Raw genomic sequence first — 14,339 nt, 5'->3', positions numbered from 1 at the left:
CCCCCCTTCCTTCTTCTTCCCCCAGCTTTATATGCTGAGCATGATGTCATACAGCATGGAATATCCCTTTGGTCAGCTGGGGTCAGCTGTCCCGGCTGTGCCCCCTCCCAGCTTCTTGTGCACCCCCAGCCTGCTCGCTGGTGGGGTGGGGTGAGAAGCAGAAAAGGCCTTGACTCTGTGTAAGCACTGCTCAGCAGTAACTAAAACATCTCTGTATGATCAACACTGTTTCCAGCACAAATCCAAAACATAGCCCCGTACCAGCTACTATGAAGAAATTAACTCTATCCCAGCCAAAACCAGCACATTACTATACACTGCAGCATTTGGATAGCACTGTGATTTATTATGTTTATGTTTCTTGTATGGAACTATATTCACTTAGACACACAGCTCTCTGTAACAGACAGACAGGGAGGGAGAGAGAGAGAGAGAGAGTTCATATTTCCTTTTATGCACTTCTTACTTTGGATTTTTTCCTATTGTGTTTGTTAAATCCTTAAGTCAACGTGGCATGGTTTACACAGGTAAATTGAAGTACATGCCTAGGTATCTGCAGGATCAGGGCCTTGCTAATTCCAGTATCTATTTTTGTCTCTTTCTAAGCCTCATATTTCCTTTATACTAGTTACTATTCACTCAGTAACAAAACATTTAATATAATTCAAAAACAGTTAAAAATACATTGATTTACAGAATAATGCACACAAAGAGTGTGCATCTGAGTACTGGATTTCAGGGTAGCTTCAGATAATGTATCGTTGGGTCATGATTATTTATATTCTAGTGTGCTTAATGTAAATTACCTGGCACTGTAAAGTAAGAGTACAAAACCTTCAAACCTTCAATACAAATTTAGTGACTAGTAGAATAAGTGCAGTGACACACCTGACCACAAAGCACCCTCCACAAGTACAATAACATTGAGCAATCTGTATTAGGATACTGACCACATTGATACTTGAATACCTTAAAAAAAAAATTAAAAAATCTGCTGCCAGTTACTGCAACTTGAAAATGAAATGGAATTTAGAAGTCAAAGGATACTTAAAATTCACCATCAGCACATTCTACACAAAGTCATAAATGGTACAATATGACAGGAAAAATTGTATCCTAACAGTCTCCAGGCTGTGCAGTCTGTGTACCAAAGTAGCACATTGTGTATTCTGTGAATATCTGATTTGCTCAGTGGTTTAGCTATCTTGTTAAAAATAAGAGTGCTAGGCTTCAAAGAATGGCCTTCAGCTTGCAGTCACAGTAGCGTTCATTGGATAACTAGCAAAGATCATGCGACAAAAGCTAAATCATCTGCAGAAGAAACAGAAATATTGGGAAATAACAAGGAAACCAAACTGTTTCAGTGAAGTGCAGTCCTAGAAATTTATCCTGGAATTTTCAGACTGGTCCTTCTAATACTGAGTTCCATTAATAAATGCAAAAGCTGAATAGAGAACATCATCTGCATCCACAGCAAGGGAAGAAAAAAATATGTAGCCCCCAAACACACTAAAATGGCAATGATAATATAATGTTTCAAAATGTTAAATCATGACTTGGAAACACATGAAAGAGCAAAGGAATTTTAAAACATAATTTTGTTTCTGTAAACATACATATTTATATATGTATACACTTACACACAGACAGATATAGACAGAGGTAGAGCATTTTCTTTTGGCTAGTTTTTAATCTATCAGTCATGATGTCTATGTATCTCTACAGAAATTATCTGCCTCTTTCTAACCCTTTCCCCATTTTTGTTACTTGAGTACTGCTCCACTATTTACTATATGGAACTCGATCAAATATTCAATGTCTAAGGACAGGGAAAGTATAAGCTTTTCTCTTTTCTCTTCATCTTTGGCACAATGATGCAGTACTGCTTCTTACTTAAGGAACTGCTCCTGTATTCCTTCTCCAAAAATTTCTCTCATTTGGGGTAGCAGTCTTTTATGGTCATGAAAGTTTTGATCAAACAGAGATTACAAGATCAGGTATTCTCTTAGTTGAAGGAAGGTAAAAATGTCTTGGAGGGCTGCCATGCCTCTCCCAACCCACTGAATTGCACACTTGCATGGTCTTGTCAGACCACAAAAGTTGTGGCACTGGCATGGTTCTCCCCTGGACCCCTTGGGGTACCAGTAGCACAAAGTGTTATATATTTATGAACACATAGGGTTTGGGGGATGAATACAGGACAGAGAAAGCTAATGAGGCCCTCAGGCAACATGGATCAACATGCATTTCTACACAGGGACCATATATCAGCTTCTGCTACCTGTACCACCAAACAGACTGGGGTTTTTTCATCTTGGTCCTAGTTTGGAAGGAAAAAGAAAGGCAGTAAGAGCCTAGTACATCTACATTAAGTGCTCAACTGAATGAGCTTCCACATAGAGGAAAACCAGGCTCTAAATATTCATCACGTGTAAATTCTGCTAAGAAATCCCTAGACCACTGCAGAGCTATTGAGGATCAAGACTTCGGCCATAAAAATGAACTTAGCTGCATTTTATGTGATTGTTGCATGATGCATAGCACAGGTTAGCTCTAAAAGACAGATGCAAAAATCTTTAGACTTAATGAGTATTAGAAGCCTAAATACTCCACTGATCCAGACATTTGTTAAAAATGTTTACTCAGGTTGCAGACACCTAAAGAGATCACATGCTGCAGAAGAACAGCTCTTAAGCATGGGGTGTCTGTACCATCTAGAATTTTGTGTAGACCTTTACTAAATGGTGAAAGCCAAAACACAGCAGCCTTCAAAAACAAATTCTAATGAATGTCATACATACACTTAAAGCATCCCGTTTATGAACGTGAAAGCCTATCAGATAGCAAGAGGAAAATAGACTGAATTATAAAAATAAATCTGTTTCCTCTCATATGTGTCCTCTGAAGCTTTCAAACAAACATACTCCCTTGATCTGCTGCTTCAGCATCATTGTTAGAAAAAACACTCTCTACATATTGTATCCAATTTGTATCCATATCATATCCAAACTAAATAGTTAAAAGACATCATTTGCCAGAGTGAATTAATGTATCTGGCAAATGAGTAATCCAATGGGGAATCACAGATACATGTTCTCACATTAAGTGATCAAATGAAGGGCTAAGGACAGCTCTTGAAATAGAAGCAATTTTTGGATTATTGGTTAACAATCTCAAACAATATTGACTCCAGGGGAAGTGCCTTCCTAATGAAACCAACAGCTCACATAAAGCGAGCTTACAGGGTCAAATCTCTAATTATTTTTTTTGCTGAGAATGTTGTTTCCCAGATTAAAAACATCTTTTTTTGAAACCTTAATCAAATTATTTGCATATATATGGTTTTATTTATTTTCACAAACATTTGATTTTTGTAGTGATGTTAGATGTTCATCTGATCCAGGTTCCTGGAGTCCAAGTCCAGTGAAAGCAATTGCTCTTTTATGAAGGCCATAGTGCCCTTAGACTGTAATTTAAATTGCTAAGTAGTTCTCTGCACATTTTTAAGAACCATAGAATAGTTTTTAAAGTTCTACGTCTTAATGACATTTACCTTATTACCCTTTGGTGACATGCTTCATTGTTATCTTTTTTTTTAACAGAAATCAGAAGGTTAGAGGGATAAACATTCAGTTGATGTACATTATAACCATTAGGATCCTGCTCTCTAATGAAGTAATATGCCTTTTCAACACGATGCTATTCTTACCTTGGACTAAAAGCCGGTATGACGGGCTTTTATTAGCGCCATGGCAAAAGCATCACCACCCAGCTCTAGGACAGATGTGGGGAGACCTCTAAAGGAGTGACGTGAAATAGTCCCACGGCTGATACTGTAATTACTGCAAGTGCGGCGCATGACAATTTTCAACACGATGCTATTCTTACCTTGGACTAAAAGCCGGTATGACGGGCTTTTATTAGCGCCATGGCAAAAGCATCACCACCCAGCTCTAGGACAGCTCTAGCAGATGTGGGGAGACCTCTAAAGGAGTGATGTGAAATAGTCCCACGGCTGATACTGTCATTACTGCAAGTGCGGTGCATGACAATGCTGCCTCCCAGGCTCTGGGCTGAGCAAGCAGAAGGCAGCTGTGGGCACAGGAGAGGCCATGGTACATAGCAGCAGGGAGATTGCCCAGGGGCTGCAGAGACAAGAATAGGGCATGGGAGATGGGGCAGGGCTACCCTGCAAAGCCAGCCACATGCTGGTTCATTAAAACTGGAAAACTGAAGCTGTAAGCGTTTGTCATTTTCAGTTCCAGTGTATGCAATACCTACTGGCCACAGGCTGAAGGACTTACATTGGTTACCAGAACAGGGAGCCTCTACCATTTGCTATATCCTCCTTACAGGTAGCTGCCTGCCTACACATTTTGCTCCCACAATAAGTTCCTTCAGAAGAGGATAGGATGGAGAGAAGCAAGAGAGAGAGACTGCAGTAGGAAGACAGACAAAACCAAAGACACCACTTATACTGGACATGGAAATTGAAAAGTTTCCCCCACCCCATCACTCTTCTGCTCTTTTGTGCATTTCTTTACGTACAGCCCTGGTCTGAGACATGGACTTCCCTGCCACAGCCCCAGGTAATGACAACCCTACACTTGTTAGACCATTATGCTGGAATGAATAGCCTTTGCCACAGATCTGCATCATCTGCTTTTGGCACCTTTATCCATAGTATCTAAGAACCATTAGTTTTTCCTGCTTGGCTTCCCATCACTGAAAGTCAATATTCCCCATCCAAGCATGATGACATACGTGTAAGATCCTTAATAATAATCTAGAATTACTGTGCTTTCACCAAATACTCATAAGCCCCCTGCGCTGGCATACTCCAGCCTCAGATTGAACAAAAGGCTTCTCTGGCATGCAAATTCAACACTGTCAGCAATTCTGTAGGGAGGAGGAAAAGGAAAAAGGCAGGAGGGGGCTGAGCTCAAACTCGCCTGAGGGCCAGTCCCAGTCTTAGTCCTGGGCAGCAGTCATGCAACAGGCCTTTCTAAAGCCTCCAACACCACCATTTCATACAATGCACATCATGACACAAAATCTAAGTGATTTAAGAAAAGGCCACAGACTCAACTTCCTCATAAGTGCTGTTACTTCAGTGTTGGTACCAAATAGATAGGTCAGATCCCAACAGGTCTACCGGAAACTAGACGAGATGCATTGCTTAACTTCTGAAGAAACCAGCTATGTATACACACTGAAGAGGATGCATAAAACTAAATAAGACATGGAAAAAGGAGGACAAAAGAGTTAATTTCAATTTTTTCTTTTTATGAATTTGAAAAATAATAATAAATCACTGCGTTGGAAATAGTTTTATTCACAAATGCTGGGTCAATTGTTATTTTTCTTAACTTCTGAAGAGTCGCTCCAGGAAATTATACTGGGCCAGAGATAAACCAGGTATAAACAAACATAGTGAAAATGTTCAACACCAACCAAAATAAGGACCTGATACAATATTCTCTGTGTGGCCTCATTTTTTTAAATGAAGAAATATATTTTAAAAATTACAACAATTTCAAATAGAAAGTCTAAAGGTGTTTCTGTAATAATTACAATCATACCCAACAGCATAAGAATACACAGTAAGAAATAAAGAAACTTATTTGAATGAGATCAGAATTATTTCATAATATTAACCCATAGCATCATTCAGATAATATTTTCTGTCAATAATCAGAACTTACCATATTGATTGGGTCAACTGGGCCAATGCTGTTAACATAGACATCTGTTTCAATTACCGTAGTTCTCACTAAACGAAACAGTAACCATAATAATTACATAGTTAATTAACTCTGTATATTGTTAGTGTAATTTAACCTATTTACTAAAACAACAACAAATCTGATATTCTTTTATTAGATTCAGAATAATTAAATCTCTGGTTTGTTCATTCTGTGAAGGATCATATATGACTTGGCTCCCTTACTCCATACGAATTGCTAGAATTACCAATATGAATTTTTTACTTCATAATGCAATCCCCACCTGTGCTTTGTGAACAGATATAAGATAGATATAAAAGGTATAAAAGGTAAAGGAAGGAAAAAAAAAACAAAAAAACAAAAACAAAACCTGCCTTCCAACATAAAAATAGTAAACAGAAAAAAAATGTTTGGAAAAAATTGCTCGTCAACAAGCCATGAGGTCTGGGAGCAGATGTGTTTATCAGCTGTAAGGAATCAATATGCAGTGCTTTCTGTCGATTCCTACTGAAAAGGTGTAACAAAAATAAAATAACTTTTCACCACAGATTTCTTCAATTCTTGCAACTATAGCACACCTAAGGATTACTAATGTCCTTTCATCAGCTTGATTAACACACTGCTTCAAACACCAAATAGAAAGCTCCTCAAGTGAAAGTCATTTAAAAATTAAACTTTTCCAAACTTATTTTTCTTTAAAAACACAGGGAAACCACTCTCACTGGGCAGACAAAAATTAGCTGTTTTAAAAATATATTCTCTTACAGAATATACTCTCTTACTTTGTACAATTACAAAAGGGCACAAAGTCTAAGTGACCTCCCATGAAAGTCACACCTGAAGTACAGCTGGCACTGATAATTTGGTTTTTTCCTCCTAACTGGTTTATAGGGGGGAAACGGTACAAATGAAAGAGGTCAGGATGCATTTTAACTTCATTAATTTACCAAGGATTCCCTTCTAGCTTGTACTGGAGAGTCAGAATGTGGACACAAGAGGACACATGTCCTAGTCCCCAGTGGAGTGAAGAGGGTTAATAATAAAGCTCTGCTGGTCTTTCTCTCATGATCTGGCATGTTAAAATGAAGCATCTCTGTCCATCTGCAGATGGAAAAGGGGGAAGGTACAAACAACAAGGCACTTTGATTTCATAGGAGAAGGACCCTAGGTCATCAGATTTGATTTCTTTATACTGCAAACCATCAGAGATCGTCCAAGTGCTCTATAAAAAACCTGAATCTTAAGTAAGAGGATTTTTCAAACCTCAAAAATCTAAAACTCGAACAGACACACAGAAAGATACAGTATCATTAACATACTTGCCAGCTACGATGACAGGCAAGATACATTTCCTAAATATCCTAAGATACCTTTTCCCTGCCAATCTCGCTTGGGAGGAGATTCTCCCCGATTCCAAATCTAATTACTGGTGTGACCCTGAGCCTGACAGCAAGAGACACCAGTGAGGCTGCACAAAGGATTTTCTGTATGACCACAGAGCACAGAGTCACTTGATCACCATCCTGTCCCCAACGTGCTTCACAGAAAGTTTAAACAGACTCTGGAAACCATTTTTTTTTTCTGGGGAAAAAAAATAAGTACTTCCTGAACTGCAAATGTTTTCAATATCTGCAGGGCTCATAAGGGAAGGGGGCCAACACAAGAATTCATATCCACAGAGTAAAAAAAGTATATAATGCATGTGTGTATATACACATATATATAATATAACATATTTTACATACGCCACATCTCGCAAACAGATATCCTCTTCCTTTAATTTTGCAACCCTACTTATCTATATAAGAGCAACCCCACTGCTAGACTAGAACACAAGGAGGTGGATCAAAGTGTATCTTGCCTCAGTGCTCAAGCAATGTTGAATCCACTATTTTTTCCCCCTATTAGTAGGAAATGTTTAATTCTCCTTAGTGTTAGGGAATCTTGTTTTGTTCTGAGGTTCAAGTCTTTGCCTCCAACTTTCAGTATATATCAACCTCTTCTTCAGACACAAGTACCTACATGCAGTGATTAAGGTCACCTCTGAAACTTGCCTTCAGTATGCTGAACAGTTCATACCGCATACTGCAAATGCAACCTACAGATAATCTGTTCAGCTTTAACTTCTAAACTTGCTCCATCGTTTCCAGATCCATCTTGAAATGTGAACACCAGGACTGGAAATTTTTGTAACAGTGTTATCAGTGCTGCTTGAACATTTCCAGATTTCTACTTGTTGTATTCCTTTTCAAAAGCAGACTTATCTCAGGACAACGCTCAGGGGATGCATAGCTAAGATCTTATACTACACAAAATATCTAAGTCTTCCCCTAAATCACTACTTTACTATGCAGAATCTCTCACCTTGAAATATGACCCACAGGCTTTCTCCCCCCACACCTCCTTTTTTCCCCCCCTCTTAATTTTTGTGTCTCCAGTTTTACTGAAGGAGCAAATTACTACTCTGCAGATACAGCCTCTCCCTTTCCAACAGTCTTTGTGTCATCTGTCAACTTTACTACAAAAATTAATTGCTGAAATCATTCAAAATACCATTATTCTTGATCAAGACTTTCCTATGAGACCCTACTATAGAGAGCCCAACCACTGATATTTCCTTATTAACAACTAAATTTTGAGATCTGTCAGTGAGCCAGTTTTTAATGAGGGCTGTGTCAATTTTATGAAATTCCAGCTTGCAGCGAGCACTACTTGATCTGCCACAAGGGCTCTCCTGTAATGTGCCATGGAGTTCAATTTGCCTTTTCCATACTGCTCTGAGTAAGATTATTAGAGCTATTAAGAGCTGGTGAAGAGTCTGAAAATCTGCCTCTGTTGAAATTATTTTAATTGACCCAAATGATCCAGAGAAAGAGATCCAATTGAAGAAGACTGGAAGAGGCTGTTTTGTTACTTTAGTTCTCTTGTATGGTACAGAGCAAAGTACTTCTGTGAATTAGAAGAAAGAATTCATTCTTCTCATGTTCTTGAACTAGAATTGATACGAGACCACGAAAATGACAAATGCTGGAGGAAAATACATTCTTCATACTCATTTGACATCCATATAATTACTATTGTTCATTTACTCTCCACAAAGAGCTAACAGAGAAAGATGGTTTGAGAAGATGTTTCTACAGTGAATACTTCTTATTTTACTTTAAAAATGTGGTGTCAGCCTTGAAACCACTAGGAGTAAGAAGGCAGCTATTTAACACATCCCGCGTGAAGTGCAAAACAGTACTGTAAACTTACAGAAGCTTCTAAGGAGGGGGAGAAAGAGATAGCACGCTTTAAATATTTACCCTGAAAGACAATATGAGCCAGGCTAGAGTAAAGTAAGAAGGTGAGAGGACAGCAGATTGCATACTCACCAGAGAAAGAGACGAGCACCAAGGGGCAGCTGCCCCCGAGGGATAGCTCATCAGCTCCTAAAGTAGCTGAAGCACACGGGGAAGCTCTTTGCTAAGCCCAATCTAGAGAGATCTACTCACACTTTCTGATTTCCTGCTTTGACACTTTTCTTCACTATTCTAAACTTCTCTTCTGGTTTAAAAGGTTTGACTGGTATTAAGCATCATCTAACACAAGCACATAGAAAAGGACAGGCTTGTCCCAAGAAATAAATATAGTAAATAAGTGACTCTTGTGCCTGAAATTCAAGAACAAGAATGAACTTCCCGACAAGCAACAAGACCTGGAAAGAAGTCTCTCTCAAGAGGCAAGGACCACTGCCTTTCTAGTAAGGGATGATGCTGCATAACCCCCAGGCATATTCTGAACGCCAGTTTGAGTTCAAAATCTGTGTTTTGAAAAATGTTTACTCTCAATTAGAAAAATCAGAGTGATAAAAATCTACCTCAGTCATTGACAAATTATTTTAGTAATTGCTCTCACTATCAAAAGTGCCTCTTTTTTAGCCTGTATTTATCTAGGCCAAATTTGCAGCTTTTGATATTTGAAATATCTCTGCCTGCTACATTGAAGAGTTTTCCTTACCAGTTATTCTCTGTTTATAAACCCCCATCTCCTGACAGAAATGATTATCATTATTGTAAAAGTGCAGAACATGGCACTTTTTATTGTTTAATATTGCTCCATTTTCATTACTCCAGTCCTCAATATTACCCAATAGCATGTTAGTCCATCTAAATTCACTAACCAGTTCCCTTAGATTACCACAATTCCCCATTTTGGAATGAAAGTTTACGATATATCACCTTTTTTTATTGTTACTTATCATGCTATTTAATTTAAACTAAGACCGCTTTTGATAATTTCATCCAGGCTTATTTTCTTTGAGCATGTTTTCTATAACTCCTCATTAACTGCCTAAAGAAGTATCTCTTCTTGGTGATAAAGCAGTTATTCAGCAAATAAATTAGGCAACTACCATATTCAGGAATAACAGAGGCCTTCAATTTGTAATAGTTTTTAATGGAATAATACAATTCTCACAACCAGTTATTCTAGAGTATTACTTATATGGCTATCTATATTGAAAATTCGGCCTCAAGTGTCTACAGCAGGTTTCCAACTCCATCTCTGAAGAATTTTTTCAAAGCGATTTTGATGAAAGCGGAGCCCTGTTCTCCACACTTCTTCTTTTACTTTTTTATTTAAAAGAAACCCATCTTTAGCAAATACTGCTACCCCGCAACTTTTATTATTTCCATCATTTTCTATGCAGTGCACACATCCAGTACCTTTAACATTCACTGCATATGCTCTTCTACATCTTCCTTTTGTATTTCAGTTTCCTTCAATTATTGCAAAATATTCTTCTTCTCAGAATACATACCTCTCTACCTTTACCTCATATTTTCCTGCTTATTTGGGCTTATTATTTTCCTGCCTATATCATCCTTTCATCAATGATACACTAAGAGCACCTGTTCAACAGAATATCCCCCTAATATCCTTATCTTTTCAGAATTAGTGCTTCTGTTAGTCTCTTGAAAGTCCACTTTTTATTCATGTATCCTTTATATCCCTGGGTACATGACTTTTCACATTAGTGCACTGAGATGCTATTACTTACCCATGCCCTGCTTATAGGGCAAGTACAACTACCCAAATTTCTCTAGGTATCCAACTTCTCTATGTCCATGAGCAATCATCCTCACCATTCTTAAAAATTCTATCAATGATGATAGAATTTCCTCAAACTGTTGATTGAAAACCCCCCATTAGAGTTGTAGATATGTGATGATTATTCCCAATTTTTAATTAAACTTTCAGATTGATCAGCTGTGTTTCACCCATACAATACACAACATTGGACATGAGACATAGCTGGAAAAAATGTGCTGTACATTGATAGGCTAATATTAAGATATCAGTGTCCCTAAGGTGTGAGAGTTGGAACAGTGTGCAGCCAGAATTCTTTCCTTTAAAAAGGAAAGTTGAAAAATAACAGATAGGTTGATGCAGGACTGAAGGTAAAACAGTGTGGTTATAAAATCAGGTAGCAAAAAGGTAACATTACAGTGAGAATAATACTGCTTTTTTAATATATCAACACTCCAAGGTTGTATCTGTAATTAAAGATATTTATACTACAGATAAGAGACTTCATCTGGTAACTATTACTTCATATTGAGCAGAAGGTACTTTAATACCAGTTCCTTTATGCTCCAAACACCTCAAAGAATTTTACATAAATTGAGTTAAAGACTAGTAAGATTAATAAACATAGCAAGGGGTAACAGTTAAGAAATCACTACAACTTGTGGATACTTGAATGAGACAAACAGAAAATGACAGTGAGGTTTTCTCCTATTAAAATTCAGTATTGCCTCTGACATTTCAATTTTCATTTGGCCCTCCTTTATCATCTCCCTCAACTAACTGCATGTTTAACAATGAAACCCGTTATCTCACTCTGAGATGCTGAAATTTTGTGTCAACATCAGGAAGAAAACAAAATTCTGCTCTGGTATTCAAACCCAGAAAGTCCAGGCTCAAAACAAAAAATGTTGCCATTGTAACTGAGCTTTGTAATTCAATAGTAAGAATGTTCTGTGGGATATTATTGCTTTGAAAGATAATTAGAATTCCAGTTCAATAACCTTGTTGTACAAGTACTGACATATACTCTGAAGATGTGGCATCTGACACCAGATTTTATCCACATAATTGAAGTAGACTAAGATGAATGCACTATAGCCTGATTTTGTTTTTCTATCTGTTAAATATCTGCTGCAGTTCCCAAGCAGCTGGACAGAATGTGATGCTTTCACTCAAAGTTGGAAATTTCATCTTATGTTGTCCAAAATTTGTGCTGTGTGGCAGAAGTCTGCAACTTCCATCCAGAAGAGAGTCAGTCAACATTTGTTCTCCTGGCAACAAAGTGAATATTCCCAAATGTCTCCTGTTCTCATCTGGCTGATATTCATGAACCTTATGTTTTAATATATTGGATGGAGGCAAGTCCCAAATAGCAGAGATCAGATTCATACAGAAGTATTGCACCAAGAGAGCAAAGAAGAAAAAGAAAGGGAGCATTTACGTGAGAGAAGGTAGAATCAAGTGTCTTCTTTCAGGAACTGATAATTGGAATCCAAAAAGTTCTACACTGAGTTACTCACAAAAAGGCAGAGTTCTTGCCCTATCAAGACTCAGTACATAACCAGGAAAGTGAAGGTAAGGATGACACCAAAATTCTTCCGTGCCCATCTAAATCCATTTGACATGTCAGAATAAACTCCTCTTCCTCTATTTTCCCTCTCTTATTTCTAAGTTTTATGGGGAGAGAAGAAAAACAGAATTCTCTTTTCTTTCATCCCCACCTACCAGTTAATCATTAGAAGGAATTCTAGTGGAGACAGTTTATTCCCTCATAATCCCTTTGCTGTCTGTTGCATCAAGCAGTCGGGAGGGGGGAAAAAAAAAGTAATGCTATACATCTGTCACAAATTGAGAATTTAAGGAAATATATGCTGGAAGACCTTTATTATTGTCTAAATGTTTGCAGTAATTCAATTAAATGAATATGAAGGCAAAGACTTACAACACACTTCATGAGATTCACATGTGATTGTATTATGACAGGGAGAGAAAAATTGCCATTCAACATCTTCAGGGTAACAGTCAACAACAAAACAGAACTCAGAAATTTGGGGAAGAAAGCAATTTGTCAGAAGCTTTCAAAAGAAAATACTTAGTTTGAGATTGCATCTCTCTGTTCTCCTGCATAAATGAAACAAGTCTAGATTATTGTATTGTTTATCGCATAAGCAGCTTACAGAATTACATGGCATTCCTTCGATAGGAAATGCCAAGTATTTAACAAATAATTACGTCCTCCTCCTCTCTCTTCACAGTTCGGGAAACAAATTCAGAGAAAATAAATTATTTTTCTTAGTTTGATCCAGCATGCATGTGGCAGACAGGAGCTGGCAAGGTTTCCTGTATTCCATGTTTTCAACACAAGATTCTTCCAAATATTTACACTTAACAGTTATATGCAAATTGATGCTTTGACTGTTGAAAGACAAAATTGCCTTCCTACTAGCTGCAAAGTTTGATCTATAGTAATGCAGTCTTCCTTCCTATATTCATCTAGAAAAGATATAGTCCTAAGTTATATTTTTAGATTCTTATGAAAAGATTCTTTTTCAAAATCTGAGCTAAGGGAAGAAGAGAGCTGGGCTGAGTTAAGTTTCCTCAAAATACACACTTACAATGCATTTTCTACAGTAAGAGTAAAAATATCCAGGAATAATTCTTTAATAAACTCCTACAGACTCAAGATCAAATTTTTAAATAACCATGGCTGGTTTATATCTACAATTCTTTCTGTCAGAAGATCTTAGTTAAACAAAGCAAAATATAATTGCTTTTTAATGATTTATTGTAGATTGCCCACTGTCCCAAAAAAGCAATACTTTACATAGGAAAAAGAGATTGTAAATAGAACATAAAAATTCTACTCTTGCATAGAACATTATTTTTACCAGTTCCAGAAAACCATTGCATTTTATTGCTGTTATATTTAGCTTGCTATATTAAGTTTTAAACATTGCATTAAGTGGATTTTTGCCATCTTTGATGAAATGCAGGCCATCTCTGGTTCACATCTTCTATTTACTGAATTATTTTAAGGGCTTACCCCCAATATCTGGCCGAAGTTTATTGTCATATCCTTGAAGCAAGGAGTCCAGTATGTGAGTTACATCCCCACCATGAATCTTTGGTGCAAGGACCCATGTCTTATTCACAGTTAGATCTTCATCGTCCTCATCATCTGCTTTATCAGCTCTACAGTGAGTGAATAAAAAAACAAGGTTAGGACAAAAATACCCCAAACAGTGAAACTAAATAAACAAGAGGTGAAGAAGAAACTGATAAAATATTGAGCACTATTTAGAGTACTTTATAAAAATCCAAATGCATTCTAGTGCCAACAGAAAGAGGCAGGCCCTTATTTAAAACACCAACATTTTCTTTTATGGCACTAGAGAGTGTAAGCTAATAAACATGTCAAGAGAAGCATTAACACATCACCCATACAGAAAAACTCAAGCCATGAGTCAAACTCATAAAAGCAGCAGCAGGCATCCTCTTACTGTCAGTCTTTTTCTGTTTTAAAACACAAACTGTAATTCCCAA

The 14,339-nt window shown here is 37.4% G+C and overlaps 1 protein-coding gene across 1 annotated transcript in view; it reads right to left on the bottom strand.

The window, feature by feature from the left end:
* Window positions 1–14,339, bottom strand: part of GABRG1 (gamma-aminobutyric acid (GABA) A receptor, gamma 1) — a 45,874-nt gene that overhangs the window by 23,297 nt on the left and 8,238 nt on the right. Inside the window, exons 3-4 of the mRNA XM_009335227.1 lie at window positions 13,840–13,988; window positions 5,706–5,773 (exon numbers count right to left, since the gene is read on the bottom strand). Of these exons, the coding sequence (XP_009333502.1) occupies window positions 5,706–5,773; window positions 13,840–13,988 (217 nt within the window). The remainder of the gene's footprint in view (window positions 1–5,705; window positions 5,774–13,839; window positions 13,989–14,339) is intronic.

The sequence above is a fragment of the Pygoscelis adeliae genome, unplaced genomic scaffold (assembly GCF_000699105.1).
Source record: "Pygoscelis adeliae isolate BGI_AS28 unplaced genomic scaffold, ASM69910v1 Scaffold21, whole genome shotgun sequence".
Lineage (NCBI taxonomy): Eukaryota > Metazoa > Chordata > Aves > Sphenisciformes > Spheniscidae > Pygoscelis > Pygoscelis adeliae.
This window is presented reverse-complemented; position numbering and strand designations above follow the sequence as displayed.